Raw genomic sequence first — 26,314 nt, 5'->3', positions numbered from 1 at the left:
TTTAGACAAGCAAACCAATTTGAAATAGATATTTTGTTTGAAACTTTGGGGGAATAGAACCCAGGTCTTAAGGGTGACAAGCCAACACTTTAACCACAAAACTACCTCAGTTTTCAGAATAATATGTACTACATAATTATTGCTGAAAAATTCTTATAGTACAGTTTAATATGAATTAAGAATGAAAAACATGTTTACTTTGATAAATTAAATCTAAAAACTGAACATGTACATCATTAGGTAAACATGAAATGTTACTAACACACCCACAATGAATACTAGGACGATGTTTTTAAATAACAGTGTTAATCTACAAGTGAGAGCATTGTGCCAGTGTTGAAATACTGAAAAACAACATTTAGTGGTTCAAGGAAATGACTCTTGGACAGTTGGTACTCCAGATGATGTCAGAGATGAAATCTGTTGTAGGTTGTTCCTTGGACAGTGTAGTGCATCTAAGTGTGACGTTAGATGGGTATTAGTATTATAAGGACAGAGTGGTCCCTTGGAATGACTGATGTTATTTTTCCTGTGCTTAAGGTTGTGCAGTGAAACCTCATTAGCCAGAACCCTGTTAATCTGGAAACCTGTAATTTCAACTGAGAAAACAGTTGTACAAGACCAAGAGATCAACTATGCATCATCAATGTTTATTGTGGTGATTTCTGTAGGAGTGCTACTGTCTGATATAACAGCTTTCACTGCGTATAGAACAGGTCTGAACTTGTCTAACTTAAGTCATGTGTTGAAATTTTCCCTCCATCAAGACATGATGTCATTTTTTTAGCATTCCAGATACATTCCTCATGTGATTAGTACATTCTAAAACAATGCATAATGAATTAATAAATGAAATTTCACAGAAATATCTCACTTGACACCAAAAGAATTTCATCGGGTAACTGAGAAATTAAAAAATAGTTTTGTTTTTTAAAAGATTGCACAGATGTATGACCTGAGCACTGATGAGCATGTTAAGATCCTATAGGCACTGATATATAAGTTGCCATAGATTAGAAACCTCAGTGAGAAACCTTAGTCTGTGAATAACAAGAACTTGATAGTGCCAGGAAGTATGGTTGAGAAGCAACCTGTGGATGAACGATGACGGCCTGTGAGTGATAGCGGTTGAGACACCATGCCCTATGGTGTCCTGAGAATGGTAGCCACTATGGTTGAGAAATCAGTGTCAGTTATGGTAACCTAAGGGTGAGAGCCATCTCAGGTTGACAACAGGAACCTAGCCCTGGGAGCGACAGCACCTTAGTGACAGAAAGCATGGTTGAGACACCAATCCCTGTGAGACAGCAAGAATGGTTGAGACACCATGTCCTGTGAGACAGCAAGCATGGTTGAGACCCCATGCACTGTGAGACAGCAAGCATGGTTGAGACCCCATGCACTGTGAGACAGCAAGCATGGTTGAGACACCAATCCCTGTGAGACAGCAAGCATGGTTGAGACCCCATGTCCTGTGAGACAGCAAGCATGGTTGAGACACCATGCACTGTGAGACAGCAAGCATGGTTGAGACCCCATGTCCTGTGAGACAGCAAGCATGGTTGAGACCCCATGTCCTGTGAGACAGCAAGCATGGTTGAGACCCCATGCAGTGTGAGACAGCAAGCATGGTTGAGACCCCATGCACTGTGAGACAGCAAGCATGGTTGAGACACCAATCCCTGTGAGACAGCAAGCATGGTTGAGACACCATGTCCTGTGAGAAACAGCAAGCATGGTTGAGACCCCATGTCCTGTGAGAAACAGCCACCTCAGACGGTGACACCCTGTGAGATAGTGCCCAGTGCATACCCAGTGTTTTGAGTGCTATCCCTACCAGCATTATCCCCCTCGGCAGGGGCTTTACGGTGGGGACTTGGAGCACTCCGGGGGGCCTGATACATGCACCCTGGTCCTGGGAGAAACATTAAGCAAGACTTACCCTAACACCACTGCATTTTCTGACCCTAATATCACTGCATGTTAAACAGAAGACTCTGAGTGTTATAAACTAGAAACATAGTCCTAAGGGACCAGTCATTTTACAGGAGGGAAGCTTAGGATACTAATTTTTTTAATACTTAATGTACTGAAAATAATGACCTCCCCTAATGCATTTTCCTGCTGTTAGATGACACTGCCCCTGCCTTGTCCGCTTCTTTCATGACCTCCCCAAAAGACAGAACACAAAATGACCTTATATTTTAGTGTAAAATGTGTATTTTCTCATGACTCTCCCAAATATATGTATAATTTCTTACATTTGCTGTATTTTTGTGTGACCTCCCCTTGATTCCCTTGACCCTCTTATAAAATGACTGGTCCCTAATATGAAGTATATTGTCTTTTAAACACATGAAAATACAAATCTGAAATATGACAATTATTATGTAGGTAGGCCAGATCTATTTATCTTCTTTTTCACTGATGTTCTTGGTCAAAAAAGAAGGAAATATATTAACATTTTTAATTCATGGTAGATATGAGGTCAGTTCAAAGAAGGAAAGCAGCACAATCAATAATGATTTAAAGAGGCAAATTTTCAGCAAAATGCCATTGATTCCTTTTAATATTTCATTTGCATAATTTCAGGTAGGTAAGTCGAAAACACAAAAAGGAAAATGATTTGGCCTCACTTGAACAAAAACTATAATTATTTTAGTTATTATAAAGGTTATCTGATTCTATGTTAAGAGTTCGATCTGGGTTAGAACTAGTTCTTATAGCACCCCATGCTTGTCATGAGGAGACAATGGTATTTGGTGGTCAGACTCTTAGACTTGGCTGATGCAAGTCATTATAACCCACTTGCATATAGTGATGCTCATGATGTCAGCCACTAGCCTATCTGGACCACCCATTTACTGCAGGTGACACCAGAAATGATGCTCATGCCCGATGTTAATCACAGGCATGCGTGGGACTGTCTTGATCCGCAGTTATACCACTCAGACTACATTATACTGCCTCTGGGCCGACCAGTCATTGTTGTACCCATTAATGCATAACATACCATGATGACTCGGGGATCAAACCCACGATCCGCTCTCCGGGCGGACGCTCTAGTCACCTATTGACAGACTGTCAAAATATGACTGAAATACTTGAGTACAGCATTAAACAGGAAACAAACAAGTAAACACACAACATCCTAATCTCACATCTCTTCACAATGAGACAATCGCTGATGATGATGATTATGATGGTTACCTCGGTTGTTGGAAGTGTGACGGTAGTGGCAATGCCTATGTAGATCTGGTAATGAAAGTCGTGACGGAGGGGGTGGAAGGGGATCTGGTGTGTAGCGACGTCGCTCGACGTGCGACCTTGGACGGTTCAAATCGGACAATTGTTCTTGCTGAAATGACATATTCACGTATTTCTGGTTTGGAAATATCAATAACAATAAACCATGCGATAAGGTCTTCATTCATGTTCAAATAGGTTCAGAGTCTTGCAAAGAAATTTGTTCTATCATTTATTACACCAATTTATGCCCTCCTCTAAACAGTCAAAAAGTGATAATCCAAGATACACTTATTTTGTTCGTATATTTAGTTAAGTAATATTTAGCCTTTGACCCAATGGTTTTCAGAGCATTATACATCAGAACAGTAAGAAAATATGTGATATGAAAAAACTTCATGAGTTTGTTATGTTATTGTATCACTTGGTGCAAAAGTCACATTGAAATCATCAATTTTGTCTGGTCATTAAAAACTCAAATATCCTCTGTACATTAGTGTTGTCTACATACGCGTATTCTGTCTATAAGCTCCTGTCTCCTTAGCATAGCCTGCTGAATCTTCAGCTGGTCTACATTATCGTCACTACCTGCAACACACAAAACAGACATGTTATATACCACTCTCAACCTGCAACACAAAACACATAGACATGTCTAAAATTTCCCATCAGTGTAAGGAATGTCCTAAACATTGCATATAATCCCCACATGGGTTTGTGAAGTCCATTAACTGTCCCCGCAGTTGTTTCATTGCTAAAAGTCAAACCGAACAGTTTCAGTCCTACACAAAATAATACTTGTTTGTGAAGTCATTAACTTTTATGTACAGTTGTTTCCATAAGTCATAATTAAAAAAACAAATACTATTGCAGAACATTATTTTTATGCATTTTAAAAATAATACTATAAACAAACATAGATTTTAAAATACAATTGTAATGAAATAAGTACACACATAAAATTTGAGAATTTCTCTAAAACTATATGAGATATTTACATATGGAAAACCTTGTTAAATCTATTTAATATAAAGGTCATTTGATAACATACTAACCACAAGGAGGGGACATTTGGAAACAATTAAAGTTTAATTCATTTATCAAAAATATATTTAACATTTTCACAGTATGTTTTCTTAATAAATTGCCAATATACACCTAAAATCTTACCCCGACCTCTCATTCGTTTTGTGCACTTCATTGTCACAGCTTATATGTTTGTTACCTAGCTACCACTGTTACCATGAATAGAAATTACTGTTGTGTACACCTTGTGCATCAATCAATTGTATAAATACAATTCAATCAATTATACAAGTTACCAAACTGGATCAGGTAAAAAAGTCATTATTAGAATCTATAAAACTAGTTACCTCATATCATGAGTACATATATATCTTTTTCAGATAAGAGACATCAAGGCAATATAGTTTTGTTAAGAGACAGTTTACCTCCTAGGGTCTGACTTATTAACTCAATTAGTCTATCGATATACCTTCAGGATTAAGGGAGGGGAAAGGTCATGTTCCTTCAAAGGTGTTCGTTTAAACTATCTGATATAGGCTAAATATACAACAATATAACTGATTCAAAGACTAGTCATTCTAAATATTTCTGTTGCTTGACAGCATGTTTGTTTTAGGTCAAAAAGTGCCACTTGGGGTGTCAAAATTCCATAACAAGACAAGACAACCATATTATTTCACGCAGTGTGCATAATGAACTATTTTTTAACTTTCCACATTCTTTCAGATGGTGAAGTATGAGTTTCACTCAAGTGCTTAACCTCGAAATAAACATAATATAAATGTATAATTATAAAAATGAGTGGCATTTTTTATGAAGGATGCCATTTTTTATTGGAATTCTGAAATGTGTTTTGCTTACTTGAAACACTGGAAGGCCTGTGTTGCAATTTGTCTCTTTCATTTGCAAGTTTCTGAAAAAAAAGAGATCTTTATTACAAACTTTGTCCATATAATCAAATTACATTTCCGAAACAAAAGTGTTTCTGAAAAAAGGAGAGAAAGTACAAATAAAACAGGATTTTCAGAGACTTCAAATACTCTGAAAGATGTATCCACTGGTAGCATTATATCATGAGCATGTTTTTAATTCCAAAGACGATGTTCGGAGTTGATCAAAATGTTAAGTAAACAAAACTCATTAGCAGCCAATGGAAGTTCACACAATTTTTCAAAATGGCTGCCACTTTTCTTCTGGAACATGCAAGGCTGAAAACAAAACATATTCAGCTACAAAATGACATAAAACTTGTCAAGAAAAAACAGCTGACAAAGATATAGAAAAGGTCTACCTCAAAATATGTCCTGAGTTCCGTTATTGGTAAATGTATAGCGAAACATTTTCATTACTAGCAGGAGCAACAGGCTGGGGATAGGTATAAAGTAGCAACTGTTCTTCACATCTTACACTGTTGTCGATGATATATACACATGATTATCTCATGTCAAGATAAAGCGGCAATCGCAAGTGATGTTTAACTGTCAGATTAAAGATTAAGAGCTTACCTTGACATTTTAGCAGTCATAGTTAGGAGGCTAGACAAGTAGAATGTAGTACAGATCCGCCATGTTTAATATAACCGTTTCGTCTTAGAGACTCACAAGTTCTCTCACAAATAAGGAAAACACAGCGTCGTTATGACGACCCATTCAGCCAGGGCGGTGGGGCCCATCAATAGATCCTGCATACATATAACCCTATACAGAACATTTAGGGCTGACTCTGGCAAGAGGTCAATTTGTCAGCACTTGATTGTGTGGTATTGAAAAGATTTCTCCAGCTACGACTTCCAAACAAACATTATGCATTTCTCTGATCTGTCAACACTGTCAGTGAGTGTTATTGACAATACTGATTCGCTGCCGATCTTCGCGTTGAATTGACAACTACAATGAAAGACATACTGGATAAAGGCAACACTTTGGGAAAGCTTACCTGCGTTTGACTGAGAAGAGATTTGACTGTTTTGTATTTGTTACAATGAAAGAAAGCCTATTGACTTGTTCAGTACCGCTACAAGGGTTTGTCTACCATAACTATTTCAATTTAATTTTGTTTGACAGACAGAAAGTTTACTCGACTTTCTTTAGCTAACTATGACTATAGAATATGGGGATCAGATCATGGCTGTTTCAGTAGGAGCATGGATTCAATTGTATCCTGCTTTCATTGGCTGGTTACATTCAGGTTTTTTGAGACAGGTGGCACTGTTAGTAGGTATTAATACCCAGTTTAGGATGGTTATACCATGGCCACACTGCTTGATCATTTGACACAAAGAATATGACGCATATATTAGATGGGTGTGGTGGGCAATGCAGATCATTTACTGTACAGGGAATGGCATTTTTGTTTGAGACAAAATATTTTGATGTCAGCACTTAATACTTGTCATTTTTTCAAAAATAGGAGCCAAAAGTTTGGGGAGTGCCTTCAACAGATGATTTTTTAACATGCTGTATGTTCAGTGAATTATCTAAAAATATTTTGTTCCCAGTATTTTAAGGAACTGAAGATTTAAGAAATGCATATTCATGTACCAGCTATTGCCAGATATACAATGGTCAACCCTTATCAGTATGAATGACATTATTCTCATAACGAGATATGTCATATGAGTGAGTGAGTTTAGTTTTATGCCACTTTTAGCAATATTCCATCATTATGAAGATGGGGGATTACAAAATGGCCTTCATACATTGTACCCATGTAAGGGAATTAAATCTGGGCCTTAAAAGCAATAGGTGAACAAGTTACTGCTATCATCACTTCCTTGATAACGGTGTTAGTACCTACACCAAATTGTCGCACTCATTGCAATACAGAAGTTGACTATCCATAGAACTTGGTTTTCCTTCAATTTACTCCTATGCTATCTCACTGCTCCAGTAGCTGATACAATAGCATCACTGGGGAAAAGTTTGTGTATAATTTGCATGTAATTTTAAAATGCAAATATGCTTTATCTCAGGTTCAGAATTGTGAAATTTCTGAAGATTTCACAAGTAATATCCTTGGAAGACAAAACTTAACATTTATTACATATGATGACATTGATCAAGAATGTATGACTTGTGTTACAATAAATTTCCAAGATGACCTTATCTTTATCAAGGTCACTTGGAACAGGACTTCAGTCATATCCCACTGGGTCAGCTGGATTTGGGAGAGGAGGTCAAGTCTTACACCTATACCACCTTGGTGAAATCTACAAGAACATGCATAGTGCTGGCGACCATAGACATTTAGTCAAGGTAGATCTGACATTCAAACCCGAAATAATACAGTTCTGCCACAACTATAGGACACTTCTTGCCACAGTGACTTGACACCATTTTGACACATATGTCCTCTGTCAGTTCAATACAAGACTAATATGGCTGTGGTAGAAGGATCTTCTTGTGTGAAAGCAGTTTCAGTTGAAATATGGTGGTACTAATATTGTGTGAACCCAACAATGGTTCTAAATACATTCACAAAATAATATACATTACTTTGTTCAGAATGAGTGAGTGAGTTACACTGAACAATATTTCAGACATGAGTGAGTGAGTATTGAGTTTTAGCATTATTTCAGTCATATCATAAAAGGGGACACATAAAAGTGGCTTCACACATTGTACCAAAGTAGTAAATCGAACCCAGGCCTTCAGTGTGACAAGCAAACGCTTTAACCACTAAGCTACCCTACCATCCCCTTATGTTGGAGAACATTCCAAAATGATGTGGGTCCTACACATTTATCTCTATGGTGGCGACTGTGGTAAAGGACAGACCAGGGATTCAATATGAGTTTGAGACCAGAACCTGTGACAAACAAATCCTGACAACTATAAGGGAGACAACTGCAGCTTTTTTCCAAAGTAAACATAAAATACTTTTCTCTGAGATGCTAAAATTGTTTTGATGTACTTTCTCTTGCCTTACTGCTTTTGTGCCTTAGACAGTTTAGATCATGCATTTTCTTTGTTTTAGCTGAGAAAAGTTCCTGGTTATGATTTGAAATAGAAAATAGCACTGGGTGAGGTATACATATTATTCTCTATGGATTGCATTCCTTCAATACCACTGTAATTATGATGGTATATTTTGTAAGTGTAAGTATGGTTTAGGAATGAATAAACATCATCAGATATTCCTTTGCTATTTACATTAAGTCAAATCGAAAAACACCCAACAGATTCTGTTGAACTCATGATAATTCTTCAAAGTATTGTAACTTCAAACTATTGTTAAAAAGCAATGATTCATTTCTCCGCTGTCAAAAGGGATCTGACACATCACATTACTGGGCAAACCATTCCATTGAAAAAGTCAGGACAGATCCTCAAAACACGTACATGTTCCAAAAATAAGGTAAATCCTCAAACCTAATGAATCATGGTGACACAAGATAAGAATCCATTTCTAGACGTGATGTGTAGCTTGTCTTCAAGTCATAGCGAACGTCCCGAGTGTGAGTTGTCCTTGTTTCCTAGTCACAGCTCCCTCGATCTGGTTGCCTTCCAAACAGTCAGGAACTTTCTCACCCACCCCATAATGCATTTATTCTTCTCCATTAATGCGAAACACAAACTCACAATTCAACACTGGTCTCTATTCATCCAACAGTGTCACATGGAAATATATTGGGCTTACCGTTATTGATATTCATAAAGCAGGACTTCTAATCGTATACAAAATGTGCCTTTATATCGGACAAAAGGTGCCATGCCAACAGGGCTTAGGGTCCCAGAATACTCCAAAACCAGCACCTATACAAATAAGCTGGTCATATTATGTTCTGGGTTTGAATACGGTGAAGTCAGACTAGGCATTCTACAAGGAGATATACTTGATGCAGGTCCATGTAAACTGTGAGGGGCATGCAAGATTTGTTAATGGAAGACTTTAGTTCACTTGTGAACACTTTCTAGCTTCAGAAAGAAAGATTTGTTTACTCTTAAACACTATTTTCTAAATTTAGAGTTGTAAAAACATGTTCTGTTTACACCCAAACCCTGTTTTAAATCATGGATATTTATTTTTTTTTTTAGAAACCATGATGCAAAAGTCAGTTCAGTTCAGTGACACTAACAAATGAGCATTCTTAAAATAAAATATTCATTCATGTTTCTTTTCTAAACATGTTTATAAATATGAGAGCAATAGTAACTATTAATTTAGGTGGTACTTTTAAACAATTATTGTGACAATCTTGCCATATATCCAATTTTTACATCAAACACATTTCTGTGGCAATCTTGACATATAGCCTATATATCCCAATTTTCCTTACATAAACACTTTTCCGTGACATCATGACATAGCCCTATTTTTACCTCAAACACCTTCCCATACATCAAACACTTTTCCGTGACATCATGACATATAGCCTATTTTTTTCCTACATCAAACACCTTTCCATAACATCTAGACATGCATCCAATCCTTACATCAAACACTTTTCTGTGACATCATGACATATAGCCTATTTTTTACCTCAAACACCTTCCCATTAACATCTAGACATGCATCCAATTCTTACATCAAACACTTTTCCGTGACATCATGACATATAGCCTATTTTACCTTAAACACCTTCCCATAACATCCAGACATGCATCCAATCCTTACATCAAACACTTTTCCGTGACATCATGACATATAGCCTATTTTTACATCAAACACCTTCCCATAACATCCAGACATGCATCCAATCCTTACATCAAACACTTTTCCGTGACATCATGACATATAGCCTATTTTTACCTCAAACACCTTCTCATAACATCCAGACATGCATCCAATCCTTACATCAAACACTTTTCCGTGACATCATGACATATAGCCTATTTTTACCTTAAACACCTTCCCATAACATCCAGACATGCATCCAATCCTTACATCAAACACTTTTCCGTGACATCATGACATATAGCCTATTTTTACATCAAACACCTTCTCATAACATCCAGACATGCATCCAATCCTTACATCAAACACTTTTCCGTGACATCATGACATATAGCCTATTTTTACATCAAACACCTTCCCATAACATCCAGACATGCATCCAATCCTTACATCAAACACTTTTCCGTGACATCATGACATATAGCCTATTTTTACATCAAACACCTTCCCATAACATCCAGACATGCATCCAATCCTTACATCAAACACTTTTCCGTGACATCATGACATATAGCCTATTTTTACATCAAACACCTTCCCATAACATCCAGACATGCATCCAATCCTTACATCAAACACTTTTCCGTGACATCATGACATCATGACATATTTTTACATCAAACACCTTCCCATAACATCTAGACATGCATCCATAAACACTTTTCCGTTCATGACATATACCTATTTTTACATCAAACACCTTCCCATAACATCCAGACATGCATCCAATCCTTACATCAAACACTTTTCCGTGACATCATGACATATAGCCTATTTTTTACATCAAACACCTTCCCATAACATCCAGACTATTTTACATCTTCCCTATTTTTACATCGAGACAAACACCTTCCCATAACATCCAGACATGCATCCAATCCTTACATCAAACACTTTTCCGTGACATCATGACATATAGCCTATTTTTACATCAAACACCTTCCCATAACATCCAGACATGCATCCAATCCTTACATCAAACACTTTTCCGTGACATCATGACATATAGCCTATTTTTACATCAAACACCTTCCCATAACATCAAGACATGCATCCAATCCTTAAACTCTTTTCCGTGGCATCCTGATATACATCCAATCTTTACATGAAAGACTGTCTCACTGCATCCTAACATAAATCCCATCCCTAGATCATTCACTTCACTATCAAACAGATGGGCTATCCCTACGAAAAAATCACATCCATAAGCAAACCAAAATCCCAGCACTTCCAACTCACTTGATTTAAATTCACAATTAGCTTCACCTTTGAGCTCACCTTCCTGTAATAACCTCAGCACGGCCACCACCACTGACACACACCAAAGTCTCCCAACTTCAATAACACTTTCTAACCCAGCACCTTGCCTTATTAAGCCACCTTCATTTCCTCTAATCTTAACTCGCCTTTTCTTCCCCTCCAGTGCTTAATTTACAGACAGAAATGTCAACACAATATGAGTGTACAGTGATAAGAGTCCATAGTCTATCTGACCCTGGTCAGTCCAATCTATCATACATCCACTACCATTTCCATTAAGCCAGAACGGAAGCATTTGAGTGGGTTAAGCTCTGACAATCTAACCACTGAAGTTCATTTCATGCTAATGTGTAAACAACAATAGAATGTTAGAGTGATATACCAGTAAATGGCACTTGGAATCTACCCATGTATTTTTTCCCTAATAACTGGAAATTATTGTAGAACCTAATTTCATCAGGTTTGTGAGTCACTGAAGAAAACGAAATATGAATAAGTTGGAAGGGAAAGGGGACAATGTATACACTTGGTGATAAGCAGAATTGCGATATATATTTTGAATAATAATAATAATATGATAATATTAATAATAATGACAGATATATAGCACTGAATACCGCACGGGCATGCTCTAAGTGCATACAACGTGATTGATATTATTACCCTGGATAACCCAAGTTGCCTGGTGAGGCGCTTGACGGTTAAATCATATTTCATCCCACTGGGTACCCATTCACTGCTGGTGAACAGAGACCATTTTGAACAAACTCACTTGCCTAAGGTGAGACCACATGTATCACATGTGCTTCATTGTGGCACAGAACTCAGATGTCCTAGAAACTCTCAGGAGTCAAACTGCCAAACACGGTCACCCATCCAAAGACTGTCCATGACAAATGTTGCTTAACTTCAACTGATTTGTGATCTTGGCTCCATGCACAAGACCACAAACCACAAATTCATATATATATCCTTAACCTCCTGGCAATGCTTTGAGTTCATATAAGATAATATTTACAATTTCACTGACCAGATTGGTCATATACTCTTCAAACAATGTAGGGGATCATGAAATATAAATATTACGACTGGTTGTCAGGTGAAAGATCAGCTTCATGCAATGACTGCCAGGGACAGAATAGTTTCAGAACTTTCCACCACATCTGAACACCCCCCACCCACCCCCAGATGTACAAAATCAATTCAACCCCAAAACCACATGCTATACATGATATTTATTGCATAATATTTTTATGTACAAAATTGCTGACCCCCAGTACTGTATACCCCTTACCTCCCTAGAACAAAATGGGTCACCCCCTTTAGAATCATCATCAACCCTTCAAGCCATAAATTATGAATGGTCCCTCAACAAATCAACATATTCTAGCCATTTGAAAGTCAGTGTATGGCAACATGACAAATTCTGGGTTGGTCTGTAAGGATATGGGTAGGATCATGATGATTGCATAAATGCCATTGGACCTTGTCCATGGAATGGTCAGTCATTGGACTACCAGGACAACATATTGGCGCCAATGGTTGTGCCGTTTGTGAACCACCAAGAACAAGTTTCTACTTCAAAGTTTTCCCTGCTATGTTAAACTGCTGTCCTCCTATTTACTGTGGCATAGGCAGGGGATCTTTCCCTTGCCACTGGACATTGTCTATGGAAGGGTGACAGTGGATGCGACTACCAAGACCACATCTGGCTGCAATGGTTGTGCCAAACCATCCAGCTGTCACCTCCTCTCCTGCTATGTTAAACTGCTGTCCACCTATTTCTGTTTACTGTGGCATAGGAAGGTGATCTTTCCCTTGCCACTGGACATTGTCTATGGAATGGTGACAGTGGATGCGACTATCAAGACCACATCTGGCGCCAATGGTTGTGCCATTTGTGAACCATCCAGAACAATGGTCATCTTCAAGGCTCTCCCTGCTATGTTAAACTGTTGTCCTCCGATTTACTGTGGCATAGGCAGGTGATCTTTCCCTTGCCACTGGACATTGTCTATAGAAGGGCCAGTGAATACGACAACCAGGACAAGATCTGGCACCAATGGTTGTGCAGTTTCAAATCTTGGAAATACTCTTCCTCAAAATGATGCAAAGGGCTTATACCTTTGTTGTTTAATGCCACACTCATCAGTATTCCAGCTATATGATGTCAGTTGGTAAATAATTTAGTCTGGACAAGAAAAATGAGTGGCATATATTATGAGCAATGGTCCATACTATGGGTGGGACTGGTCCAAATTTTCTACATGGGTACCCCACCTCCTATACCCTACCCTTCCCGGATACCCGTTATGTTAATTCTTGACATCAAATATGCAAGAAATGGCAATATATTCTTCAGCTCGGAGGCTAAAATTTAAAGATTTTCAATATCCTAACCAAGTATTATATTCAAAAGAGGTGACTGTAAATTATGTCTAAATCTTCAAAGACAAAACAACTTTTTAATCATGGAAGAAGAACATATTACATTGTTTACTCTGTTGGTCACATGATCATAACGGTTCCTGACAATGAGATTGGTACCCAGGTCCAACTCATTACCCACCCATCCCAGCCCTAATCCATACACCCATACGTACACTGACACTCAATCCACAATTAAGACAGACCCCATGATCCATTTGGCTGCCTCTTAAGAGCCTAGGTTGTTGGTGATTATTCTAGCCCAAAAATCCCTCAGTGCAACTTTACACAACACAGAGTTACTAATATTTAATGTTTTTACTAGCAACAGGGGACTAAAATTTCCGACGTGTTGAATATTTCAGAAACCAAATCTTTGCATTTTCTGAGAAAGTCCTTCACCTAAGAATTAGTTATGTAGAGAAAATTTATCTTTGGCTTCAAATGTTTTTAAACAAATCCCTCTTTTTCACATATTATCGCCACTACTTATTGGTTTTATAAGTCACAATAATTGTCAGGAAAAATATGACATTATCTGTCATTCGAAGGACATTAAATGTTTTAGACAATAATTAATGTGTTTACTGTTACATTTGTAATTTTAAACATGCCACAAAGGACCCAGATCAGAACTCATCCTTTTGACCAAATATACTGTCTATACAAAAAACAAAAGAAAATTTTTAAAATAAAATAATAATCATACATAGAAAGTGAATGTGAATGTATTGAAATGTATGTTCCCAGACACATATAATATGTGACTGCATGATCAATCTGATGCTACTTTCATTACAACTTTTAGTAACAGTAATAATAAAATAATGGGCAAAAGAAACGATACCAAGTCGAAATCACTGATATTACAAAACGACAAACCACCATTGTGAAAAATGACAGTGAATTTGAATAACAGGTGTATGGGCAACCTGCAATCAGTGATTTCCTTGGAGTGGCAACAATAACAAGCCCATTGAGTCACTGTATAAGTGAAGGAATGAAGTCCAAATTATTAAAATTATCAAATTGAAAAACTCAGGAGCATATTCTATGACCAATGCAACCCCCCAAAACCTCCCCCAAAAATGAAAATAAAAAAATAAATTAAATAAAACATAAACAATATTCAATAACCAGTGGCTAATAGTACTGTAGACAGACATGAGCTAACACATACTCCAGTAATGATTTCATATACACCAGTACAGGAAATTAAACAAGTTATCCGACTGAGAAGAGGCGGTTCTTCTGTTAGCTGGTTCAGTGAAGTCAGTCTTATGTTAGATATTAACTCTGCCAGGGCACGGGTAGATAATGAGGTGAACATTTATGGAAGAACTAAATAGATTTATTATCAGGTACTTATGGTATTGAGTTCCCTGAAGATGAAACATAAAGGTGTTTATTAGACTTCTACTTTGAGTGGCATTTTCCTTGATAACAGTGTTAGCATCTACACTGAAACGATTCACATAATAATATTGTTACTGTAATAAATATGTTGTATATCCATAGAACTATCTCCCTTGTTGAACATACACTTCGTAACATGACTGATACAAAGTAATGATATAGTTGTCACACCTCAAATTATCCAAATGTTCCTTACTTTACGTGGATAAAGCTTTGGTTTATGAAGTTGAATAAATTAAATTGAGTATTCATTAATAAATAGTTAATAAAATATTAATTAGACACCATGTTAGGAAGTCTTTGTTTTGCATTTTAGCCTGAATGCCAATACAAGTTGATCGAGGCCAGCTAGATACGGAAATAGTTTTGTCAGTAGTACTATTTACTTTTAAATACCTTGGTTGTCTGTTGTCGATGTGGTAATGGCTCTGTAATACAACATGATATTTGGAGTTATCTCCCTTCAACTGGTTCAAAGAAGGCAGACGGCCAATGGTCTAGAAGTACATGTTAGTTGTTCACATCAGATAGAAGCTAAGCTCTGACTACTTCGCAAACACAAGGTCCTCAAGTAAACATAAAAAAGCCAGCTGGATAAGTAGGTTGTGTTGAACGCGAGTTTATAATCCGTACACCAATTCAAGCGGGCATGCGTGCTGCACACCTACCGTGTGAAGTTAGTACCATATTGGTAGCAGCGAGTTGTTGGACGGGTAATAGCGTTCTGCAACTTGACTCCTGATTTGGTTGGTTGGTTTGTGGTTTAACGCCGCACTCAGCAATGTTCAAGCTTGTTGGCTGCGGCCTGTAAATAATCGAGTCTGGACCAGACAATCCAGTGATCAACATCATGAGCATCAGCTTCAGTCCTACCCTACACTGTAGCACATGCGGTTTTTCATTGGCAGCCGAGAATGGGTACCTTGTTAAATGATGTGGCAATGTGACAGTTAACCCACTCCCGTCCCAAAGGCAGCAGGGATTCATGATAGTTCGACATACCATTTTAACGAAATAAGTTTCCATTTTACTATTTTTTTGTGTTTCACTGAGTCCAGATTCTCGATTTGAAGAGACATATTTTTGTAAAGAATAAGTTTTGTTAGAAGATGAATATCAGTGAAGGGCGTTTTTTTCTCCCTAACACATTACTACCCCTTTCCCTTCACAGCACTACGAGGTGGAGTGAGGTGAAATGTGTTTCACGTCGCAAATGCTAGTGGGTGAGTGAGTTGGGCGTGACGCCGATTTTAGCAATATTCCAGCAATATCACAGCGGGTTACACCAGAAATGGGCTTCACACATTTTACCCATGTTGGGAATAGACCCGGGCCTTCGGCGTGACGAGCGAACGCTTTAAGCACTAGGCTACCCTACCGCCCCTACAAGTGTTACTGATATACATTCCGCATTGTCCACATAACTACCTTACTCTGACACAACATAGTCGACCGGTCCAGGGCCCCGTTCCTCAAAGCGATCGTAGCGCTAAAATGATCGTAACTCCCATCAATAACATTGACTTACGACTGTCGTAGCACTGCGATCGCTTTGAGGAACGGGGCCCTGGGCGTCAGGCAGGATAACAAGTGTCACCTGTCAATATGTAATGGTTCGACATGACAAGGGATCGCCGGGCGTGCACTCCGTCCACTAGGCCACGGAACTGTCCATTGCTATACTGTTTTCGTAAATCAGTGTTGTGGTACGTCAGCCAACTGCTGTACGTAAGATTTAGATCGTCTGGGTGCCATTGTACAAAGCAACCTTAGCGCTACGCCAGTCGTAAGTCTATTCTAAGGTATGGGAGTTACGTGAGTGAATGAACTGGGTTTACATTCCAGCAATATCACGGCGCGGTAACACCAGAAATGGGCTTCAGTATCACACATTGTACCCATGTGGGGAATCGAACCCAGGTCTTCGGCGTGACGAGCAGAACGCTTTAACCACTACCCCACCGCCGCATGAAGATTATTGTATTAACGTTACGATCACCTTAGCGCTAAGATCATTGTACATCGGCACCCTGGTATATTTTATTGTCCGTGGACATGATTAAAACCAGACATGGTTGTTATTTGAGAACTACATATGGACCAAACAGTTGTCGTAAAACTTTTATTGAATGCACTCATTTAAATGTTCAGACCATGCGCCAGAAAGTGCTCCCATTTGTTTCCGAAGTGGTAAATCGGAAGTAATAGCGCGTACATGCAACAAACAGCATCAGTAGGCGATGTACGTCTATTGCCTACACCAAGAGTATCTCTCATTAAACGAGAGTAAAAGGTCACTGGGGAGCCAGTCACTTCGGCTATAATTGTGTGTTACATTTGACGACCCCATTGAAGTTAATGGCACGATTTCGATTCCCCACATGTGTTCGGTGTGTGAAGCCGATTTCTGTTGACCCCCGTCGTGATGTTGCTTGATTATTGCTATCCCTGCTAGCCCCGACCCTGCAGACGGCGTTTAAATATACTCACTGATGAAACAAGACAAAATTGCATTGTAGAAGATTGGTAATTTTAACATGTTATTCGGCACAGATATTTCTCGAGAAAACATAAACGGGTCAACAATCGGTTATATTCGAATCAAATGCTCTAAGGTAACACATATTTGTTATCTATTTGATCGATATTTCAGCAAAAAACCTCGAAAACTCAACTGTTCTTCAAGAGATCTCATACACGATAAAGTCAAGAGTTGTAGGTAAGCCTTTAACCCTTGATAGCGTAACTAACTGCACTTTATAAGAGGCGCATGGCTGTGCATTGGTCCGCCGTCACTCAACGTGTTCTGTGAAATCTAGAGCTACAGAAGATCAAAGTAGTGGAAACCAGACTTTCACACAGCCATGCCTGTACACACCACAACCATGCCAAGTACACACTACAACCATTAGGCTACCCACCGCCCCATCCATCTAAAGAACACACACAAGTAGTGGAAAGGACACACCACAGCCATGTATGTACACACTGCAGCAGTCAAGTATACACCAAACCCGAGTTGAAAATCAGTTATTCAGTAAATATTAGCGGCATGATGTTGTGGATCAGATTTTTGAAATATAACTCTCTGATTGACACTCATTCACACTCTGATTGCACTCATTCACTCTGTGGATCATTCATTGATTGACAATTCATAACACTTCTGATTGACACACATTCACACTCTGATTGACATTTCACACTCTGATTGACACACATGACACACATTCTTCACGAAACCATAAAGGGCCTTATGTAGACACATCAAAACATACATGTAAGTAATCTAGAATGGTTGTTCTCATTAAATCAAGATTACTGAAGTTCTAAAATCGACATATGTACACTAGCTAGTTCATGGTACAACATCCACTTGGTATAGAACTTAGCTTGTTGGCTTTTGCTATAAGCAATATTTCTTTCAATGATATAAACCTGTTGTTGATATAATGTTTAAAGTGATTGTGATTAAAATTTAGGGTTGTTTTAAAACCTAACATTTCCAGATAAAGAATTTAACTAAAAGTAACAGTAGGTCAACACATCATCAGTATATATATTTTCCTTCAGACCAAAAAATAATAAGTTGAAGGTCAAATTTCAGATTAAGGGATATGTGGGCCCTTTTCATAAAGCAGGCTTAATAGTGATTGCCAGAAGTATTGAACTTGTTTACGCTCCCAAAATATGTGGATCATTGTTTCACCTTCACATTGAAAACAAGTAATAAGATAGTAAGTTTTAGCGAGCTCATTTCTGGTCTCCTCGGCCGCCACGTTGATGGAGTATTGCTAAAACTCAAAAATTTCTTGACTTGCATCGTAAAGCCAATCTGAGATTATTCCGCGGATGCTGCATCACACCAACAGACGTTTTCCTGTAGGAATGTGTTTGTTGTTGAACCCTCACCCTACCCAACTAATCAAACAGGAGCCCAGAGAACATCCAGGTTAGAATTGATCCTCAGCAACTCATCCCGTAACGGTTCGGGTGGATTGATCAATACTCGTGACGTCAGAGTACTGGGTTGTTTTATCCAGACTCGATTATTTACAGGCCCCTGTCATATAGCTGGAATATTGATGAGTGTGGCATAATCAACAAACAAACAAAGAACACTGGACTTGGTTCTCGGCCTAAATCTAGCCAACACATGCCATAATCTGCCTATCCTTTCATATGTGACAACAGTACGTATGATGTCCTAACATTGTCCAGTTTGGACTCTTCAGCTGTCATTTTTCTAACACTTCCAGCTAAAACAAGCGATCAGGTCATAACCAAATCTTTGTTTCGTATACTATTTTAAAGCCATTGTTTATCGCTGTACCTCCATGGAGCTTACACTCGGATTTATTTGTCAAGATCTGAAGTGTGTTTCACGAACTTGATATAACAACCTCCTTTATGTTATTTACAAGTTATTACCAGTATGATAACAACCACCGCCAAGTCAAGATCTGGGGTGGACATCCTGAAAGGTAAACACCCGAGGCTTGTAATCCGTGTAGAGTCAATACCGTCATCGTTGAACAGCAAGTCGCTGGTGAGCGAGGGGTTTGGTGTTATTTTTCGACATAGTTAGCAATACCATGGACGGATGGACTTCTACTTTGACTAGTCGAAATTTACACTAATGCATTGAATTCGTGCATTGTGCAGCTTGTCCATTATGAAAATGTGTACACAGATTAAGTTTCATGTTTTTAGAGTGATGTAACTTGCAGAAGCATGCTTCATAAGTAACTGTTCATAAAACACCTAAGAGCTCAAATATGTAAAATATATACACCAACATCTTGCAACATCTTGTATCTATGACAGCACCAACAGTCTCAAACAGAATGCACCCCTCACCACCACCCACCCGAACTTGATAAGCAGATGTAATATACGTAGAGAAACAAATAAAGGAACACAGGAAAATTCAAGTGTTCCTTTCTTATTTTCTAGTTTTCATCACCAGCTTTGAATAGCGCTGTACCCGTGAAGAAGTCCGGGTTAGAATATTGGCCTTCAGTAACCCATGTTGTCGTAAGAGGCGACTAACGGGATCGGGTGGTCAGGCTCGCTTACTTTGTTGACACATGTCATCGGTTCCCAATTGCGCAGATCGATGCTCATGTTGTTGATCACTGGATTGTCTGGTCCAGACTCGAGTATTAACAGACCGCCGCCATATAGCTGGAATATTGCTGTGTGCGGCGTAAAACTAAACCCACTCACTCACTGAATAGGGCTGTGGTGATGAAAACTGGAAAATAATAAAGGAACGCTTGAATTTTGCTGTGTTCCTTTATTTGTTTTTCTATGTATATAGGGACAACTCAGAAATAGAATTTGATATGCGGCTGTAATGTATATCCACAACAGCTGAATTATAGACCTTGCAGAACAGTTCAATTGAATATCGACAACTCAGAATTACAAACTAAAGATCAATGCAGAAAAATCAATATTTAGGATGAATTTAGATCATCACATGAGCACGCATAATCTGCAGCTCCATTTATAAGCTCAGTCAACAAGCGCATGTCACAAGAGGTCGTACCTGACCCACATACAACTACACTGTAGTAGGAGTAAGTACAAGAAAGGCACTGCCACATGTGTCATCCTGGTCTATGTCCATGACCTATTGACTATGTGTCTGACTGGTTGAATCTGTGTCCAGATTAACTCTTAAACTACATGACACAATGCATGTAAAAAATAACCGAACGTGCATCTTAAAGCTGTATATAACGATTCTTGTCCAAAAGCTGTTTGAAGGTCAACATTGAAAGCCTCATTAGAGCTATTAAAAGCAAAGAAAGACACGAGGAGGATATTTCCGCATAAGTGTAAAAATGGTGCCCGAAGCAAGTACCGGTTTTGTTTAGTACAATATAATCCCGTGAATAGTTGACTTTCCTCTTCGTGTGTTTGTGACTGATGCCACCTTTAGGCGTACATGACCATCTATTTGACAGTGTTTCATAAACATGTGCGCATGGCATATACGAATAGTACAGTCGGATATGCTTTCAACAGATATTTCTTATGTATATGGAAATTGTGTTAATGCTTCTATATATTTTAAATGTAAATGAGCTCTTCAACAAGACAACACAATTGATATACACATTCTTTAGAGCGACCTATTAAGTTTATGAGTGAGCTTTTAACAAGACAACACAATACATACACACAAAATATACTGCAACCTAGGATATGTTTTATAGCTTGGACCGCCGTGATGTTGCTGGAATATTGCTAAAAGCGGCGTAAAACCAAACTCAGTCAGTTATAGCTTGGAAGTACGTGCATGTGACCTATTCAATAACCATGACAAAAACGGGGAGGTTGGTAGCCTAGTGATTAAAGCGTTCGCTCGTCACGCCGAAGACCCGGGTTCGATTCCCCACATGGGTACAATGTGTGAAGCCCATTTCTAGTGTCTCCCGCCATGATATTGCTGAAATATTGTTAAAAGCGGCGTAAAACCAAACTCACCCATTCACTCCCATGACAAAAACATATTGGTCCCGATTTGTCCCAGAGCCTGCATCTGTCTGGATATTACGTCGAATGCCTACGACGATACAAGTGCACTTTAATCCACTTTTACAAAGCTTGTAACTTTCTCCAGATGAACCCTCCAGTCACAGGAACAGCGATGCTTATTTGTACACTACATCATTAACTGAAATGTGAGTACACGTCCAGGTGGATGAACACAATCTAAACATGCGAAATGCTTCTCACCTCTTTTGACGTACAGATGTACTTTCATTGACACCTGAATGTATTGATGTAAAGTTAGAATGTGAACATAACTTTTCAAAGAATTCAAAATGTATATCAGTCTCAATCGATGCATTAAATACTCATTGAAACTGGATCAAGTGCGCAAAAGAACGTACCTACAACAAGGAATGCGCCTCGATGACAAGGACGTTGTTATTCTTCTTAATGTGAAACTAAGGTAAAGTGTCTGTGTAATTTCGGTAAACGTTCACTGTCTTGTTGATCCACATCCGAAAGTTTGAGTTAGCAGACAATGACGTGCATGAAATTGCTTGGTCTCTCAATATGCTAAAACCGCTTCTTTGAACATTGGCTATATGTTTTTGGCATATAAGTATTAACTTATTCCTGATTACTAATCTATTTGGTTGGAACTGACAAAGGCTTATCAGCTCTGTAAATACTGTAATGATGTTATCATAATAAGTGTATATATTGATATTATCGATATCTTGCCTCTCATGTATTTGAACTGAGCGATCATTTCATATTGAAAAGCGATCTTTTCATACAGAAAACCCAAGGATAGTAGATGCACATTTTATGTTTTATTGTTTCTATCACATAATTTCTGAACTTAATGGTATAAAATAATGAAACTGTGTTTGAATGTTTGTTGTTTAACGCTGTACCCAGCAATAGTCCAGCTATATGGCAACAGTCTGTAAGTAATCGAGTCTGGACCAGACAATCCAGTGATCACCATTATGAACATCGATCTTCGCAATTGGGATACAATGACGTGTGTCAACCAAGTCCTGTTACGATAAGCATGGGTTGCTGAAGACCAATTCTAACCTGGATCTTCACGGGCCCTGTTAAGATCATTGTTACATTGATATTTACAGACGATTTTAATTCACTAAAGTTAAATTCTTTTTGAAGACTGATACAAAATGGAGCTTGGTGTGGACAACGTTGATTTTGATAAAATGGGGACATACGAACAAAGTGGCACTTTACTTTTAAGCTGCAATTTACACATTGTATGCACTCTAAATTCCTTCGGGGGTCAAAGGTCAGGGGGCACTCCAGATGGTATAAAAACAATAATTCGAACAAATAGGTTTGAAATTTAGTCTTATTCGGATAAATGTGCAGAAGCAGCAACTGCGATATCATCGCAATAATTTCTGACAGATTTCTAGGGACTGACCACCTGTGGTATTTCCCAAAACGACCACAGCGGAGATTGACCCAGCGACATAACAGCGTAACAATGACAACAGCGAATACCGATATGCCCAAGTACTTAGACAAACAATAAACACCATCCCTCGCTTTCAGGGGATAGTACAAGGGAGGTAACTGTTGTATGATTTGCATTGTTGGCGTCAATAGAACATGGCTTGGAAATGTAAGCCTGGATATCCCTCACTTCTCTATGTGTGATCTACTGTCGAGCCTCATTCATTGTGAGATTAGTCATTAATTTCAGGCCACTTCCAACATTATTGAAAGGGACATGACATGAGAGTTAGAGTCGGTACACGTGGGGCCTTTTAAGGGTAAAGCAATGAAGTGGCGCCACAGATAGTCGTTATAATTAATTTAGAAACATTTTAAGTCATCTGTCTTCACTTGGTTGAAAGAAGTGGAGGAGAAGGAGTCTAAAAGAGAAATACCAAAAAAGAATATACCTTATAGTAAAACAATGCAACAGTCGCGGTATAAAAGAAATTCAATGACTGAAAAATAAAATGATGTGCAAGATGAAACAAATAAGACTGAAAATCCTTTCCTTACCTGGTGGCTCAGTGATGAAGCCAGGGGATGCGAAACTAAACATGATAAGTTTGTTCGTTGTTTAATGGCACCCTCAGCAATATTTCAGTTATATGACAGCGGTATGTAAATATCCGAGTCTGAACCAGACAATCCAGTGATCGACATCATGAACATCGATCTACGTAATTTAGATACAATGACAAGCTTCAGCCTTGTAACCAATATGGAAGATGTCATGAAAACGCTGAAGTGTGCAGCCCGTGGTTGTGTAGACAGTAACTAGTTGTAGTATAATCTTGTAGGGGATGGACTGCGGGGAGCACACACTGTTGTGACGTAGTAGGTAGGTTGGTTCGTTTGTTGGTTTGTTGTTTAACGCCGCACTCAGCAGTATTCCAGCTATATACATAATCGAGTCTAACATAATCCAGTGATCAGCAGCATGAGTATCGATCTAAGCAATTGGGGTACGATGTGTCAACCAAGTCAGCGAGCCTGACCACCCGATCCCGTTAGTCGCCCCTTACGACAAGCATGGGTTACTGAAGACCAATTCTAAGCCCTGGGATTAAACTTTCTCAGTACAGATACTATAGTACTTTGTTTAGTTGCGACCCATCGAGGTTTCGAACCCAATTCATTATAGAAACTGTACACTAACGAAGGATACGATAACATATATGGATGAACATCTTTATTACCACTGGAGTGTCTTTGTGTGTTCTGTTACCGTTATCAGACAGGTTATGTGTATTTGAGTGAGTGAGTGAGTATGGTTTTACGCCGCTTTTAGCAATATTCCAGCAATTTCACGGCGAGGGACACCAGAAATGGGCTTCACACATTGTACCCAAGTGGAGAATCGAACCCGGGTCTTCGGCGTGACGAGCGAACGCTTTCACCACTAGGCTACCCCATCGTCCCTTGTGTGTATTTGAAGCTCCATCGAAGCGTAGTTCTTATTGTGACCAGAGACCATGGTCTCTGTTGTAACAAAGAAGTTATTATTCCATATATTGTTACCGTTCCCTAGTATTCCACCTTCTAAATACCCCTCAAAGAAGTTTTAAAATAACCTGTTTTTAAATCTTTGGTGAAGTACTTCAGTTAAGTTAGAAACTCAAAGGCGCTCTCTCGGGATTACCATGTACAAGGATACTAGCATCTGAGTTTGCTGGTTTAAAACCTTGAGAAGTATTGGATGATGTCACCTCAGAGGATAAAATATTTTTACAGTGACCTCGCAAGGCCAGATACATCAATACTCGCAGAAATCGACAACACGTCTGAATAGATGAGTTATATCTTGTACAAATATTTAAATAACATGTATCTTCTCCGGTATATTATTTCAATCCTGTACTGTACAATCCAGTAAAAAGCTAAGAATATATCCCCACACATCCTTTCTCGAAATTGGACACATTATACTCAATCTATTTTTACCATATGTGATCGTTATGCGCCTGATTCGAAGCTGAAAAACTTCTTTTCGATTATGCTTTGGAATAAAAGCGACAAATTCTAACGATAGTAAATAGTCCATTGCAGTATTTTGACTATATCATGAACATGTGAAACAATATCACCTAATGATGATATCAGATGTTTTCGAGAAGGTATATAATACTCCAACGGTGGCATGCGTCACAAACACGGGAATATAAAAGTCATAATGCTTGGATGTTGGAAATGCCTTCCACATACGTCTGCCAAAAATCCATTTGAACACTCTTGACGTATAGATTTAGAGACGTCGAACCCTGCCATTTCCAGAATACGCCATCAAACATCCCAAAACTGTGAAGTCCATATTTTATTCATGAATCAAATCTTAAATATTAATATACATATAATTCTTAGCTTTTAATAATGGATGTGATCAGCGTCTTGATTACTGTCTTGTATACTCTAGAGAGCTAGTTGTTAGGAAGGCCTGATGTATGATATCATTCATCACACTCAGATTGTATGCTAAACATATGCATTGTGTACCAGTTGCAAAATAATTTTACAAATACAGTTCAAGTGTAAGTGTGAGTCCTTCGAGTAACCTTTCTAAACAAGAAAAACTTGTATCAGAGTTACCTCCTCATTTAATTAATTATTACATACATAATTATTAAATTACATAAGCCATAAATTTTGAACGGTCCCTTACCATCCGACTTAACAGGGAACATGTCACAGGCTAACGCTGTGGTAATCTTGACTTCACGACTGGCGTTAGATGACCTACAATTGCATGCATAGATACCAAAATGAACCAACTGTTACGCTAATACATCCTTACTGCAACGATGGGAAATGATAATGGCAATATTGCCTGGGCGACTCAACTCGCCCCTTGTTCGGGATCCATGAACCTTGGTCATTCAGCACAATTCCCGCGATCTAAAAGGAATTTATTATTTCAAGTTCCATCTACGTACATCTGATGTGCCCACGTTTACACGTTAAGTCTTCCCTTCAATAATAAAAATCACCTTTTTAAAAACATACAGATACTTTATCGTAGGCTTCGCTAATGCTTCACTAACCTACAGACACGACGCTCTTCAATGAAGTGCTGACTGTGTTATGGCAAAGCAAATGCATGCGACACAATCTCACCCTAAGAGGGCCTCAGTGAATGACGTTCTACGGCATGTTGTGCTGTGTCCATAGTATCGTCATGTAGACTTTGAATGACGAGACAACATATGCACTTACACCGACCTTTTATTCAATGAATACCCTAGGA

At 38.5% G+C, this 26,314-nt stretch overlaps 1 protein-coding gene across 1 annotated transcript in view; it reads right to left on the bottom strand.

Annotated features, from left to right (window-relative positions):
• The window catches only part of LOC124272404, a 65,902-nt gene that overhangs the window by 21,059 nt on the left and 18,529 nt on the right, over positions 1–26,314 (bottom strand). Inside the window, exons 2-4 of the mRNA XM_046707571.1 lie at positions 5,134–5,185; positions 3,758–3,834; positions 3,211–3,358 (exon numbers count right to left, since the gene is read on the bottom strand). Coding sequence (XP_046563527.1) covers positions 3,211–3,358; positions 3,758–3,834; positions 5,134–5,185 — 277 coding nt within the window. The remainder of the gene's footprint in view (positions 1–3,210; positions 3,359–3,757; positions 3,835–5,133; positions 5,186–26,314) is intronic.

This window comes from Haliotis rubra, unplaced genomic scaffold (genome assembly GCF_003918875.1).
Source record: "Haliotis rubra isolate DU_JTF1 unplaced genomic scaffold, ASM391887v1 Scf17, whole genome shotgun sequence".
NCBI classification, from domain to species: Eukaryota; Metazoa; Mollusca; class Gastropoda; order Lepetellida; family Haliotidae; genus Haliotis; species Haliotis rubra.
This window is presented reverse-complemented; position numbering and strand designations above follow the sequence as displayed.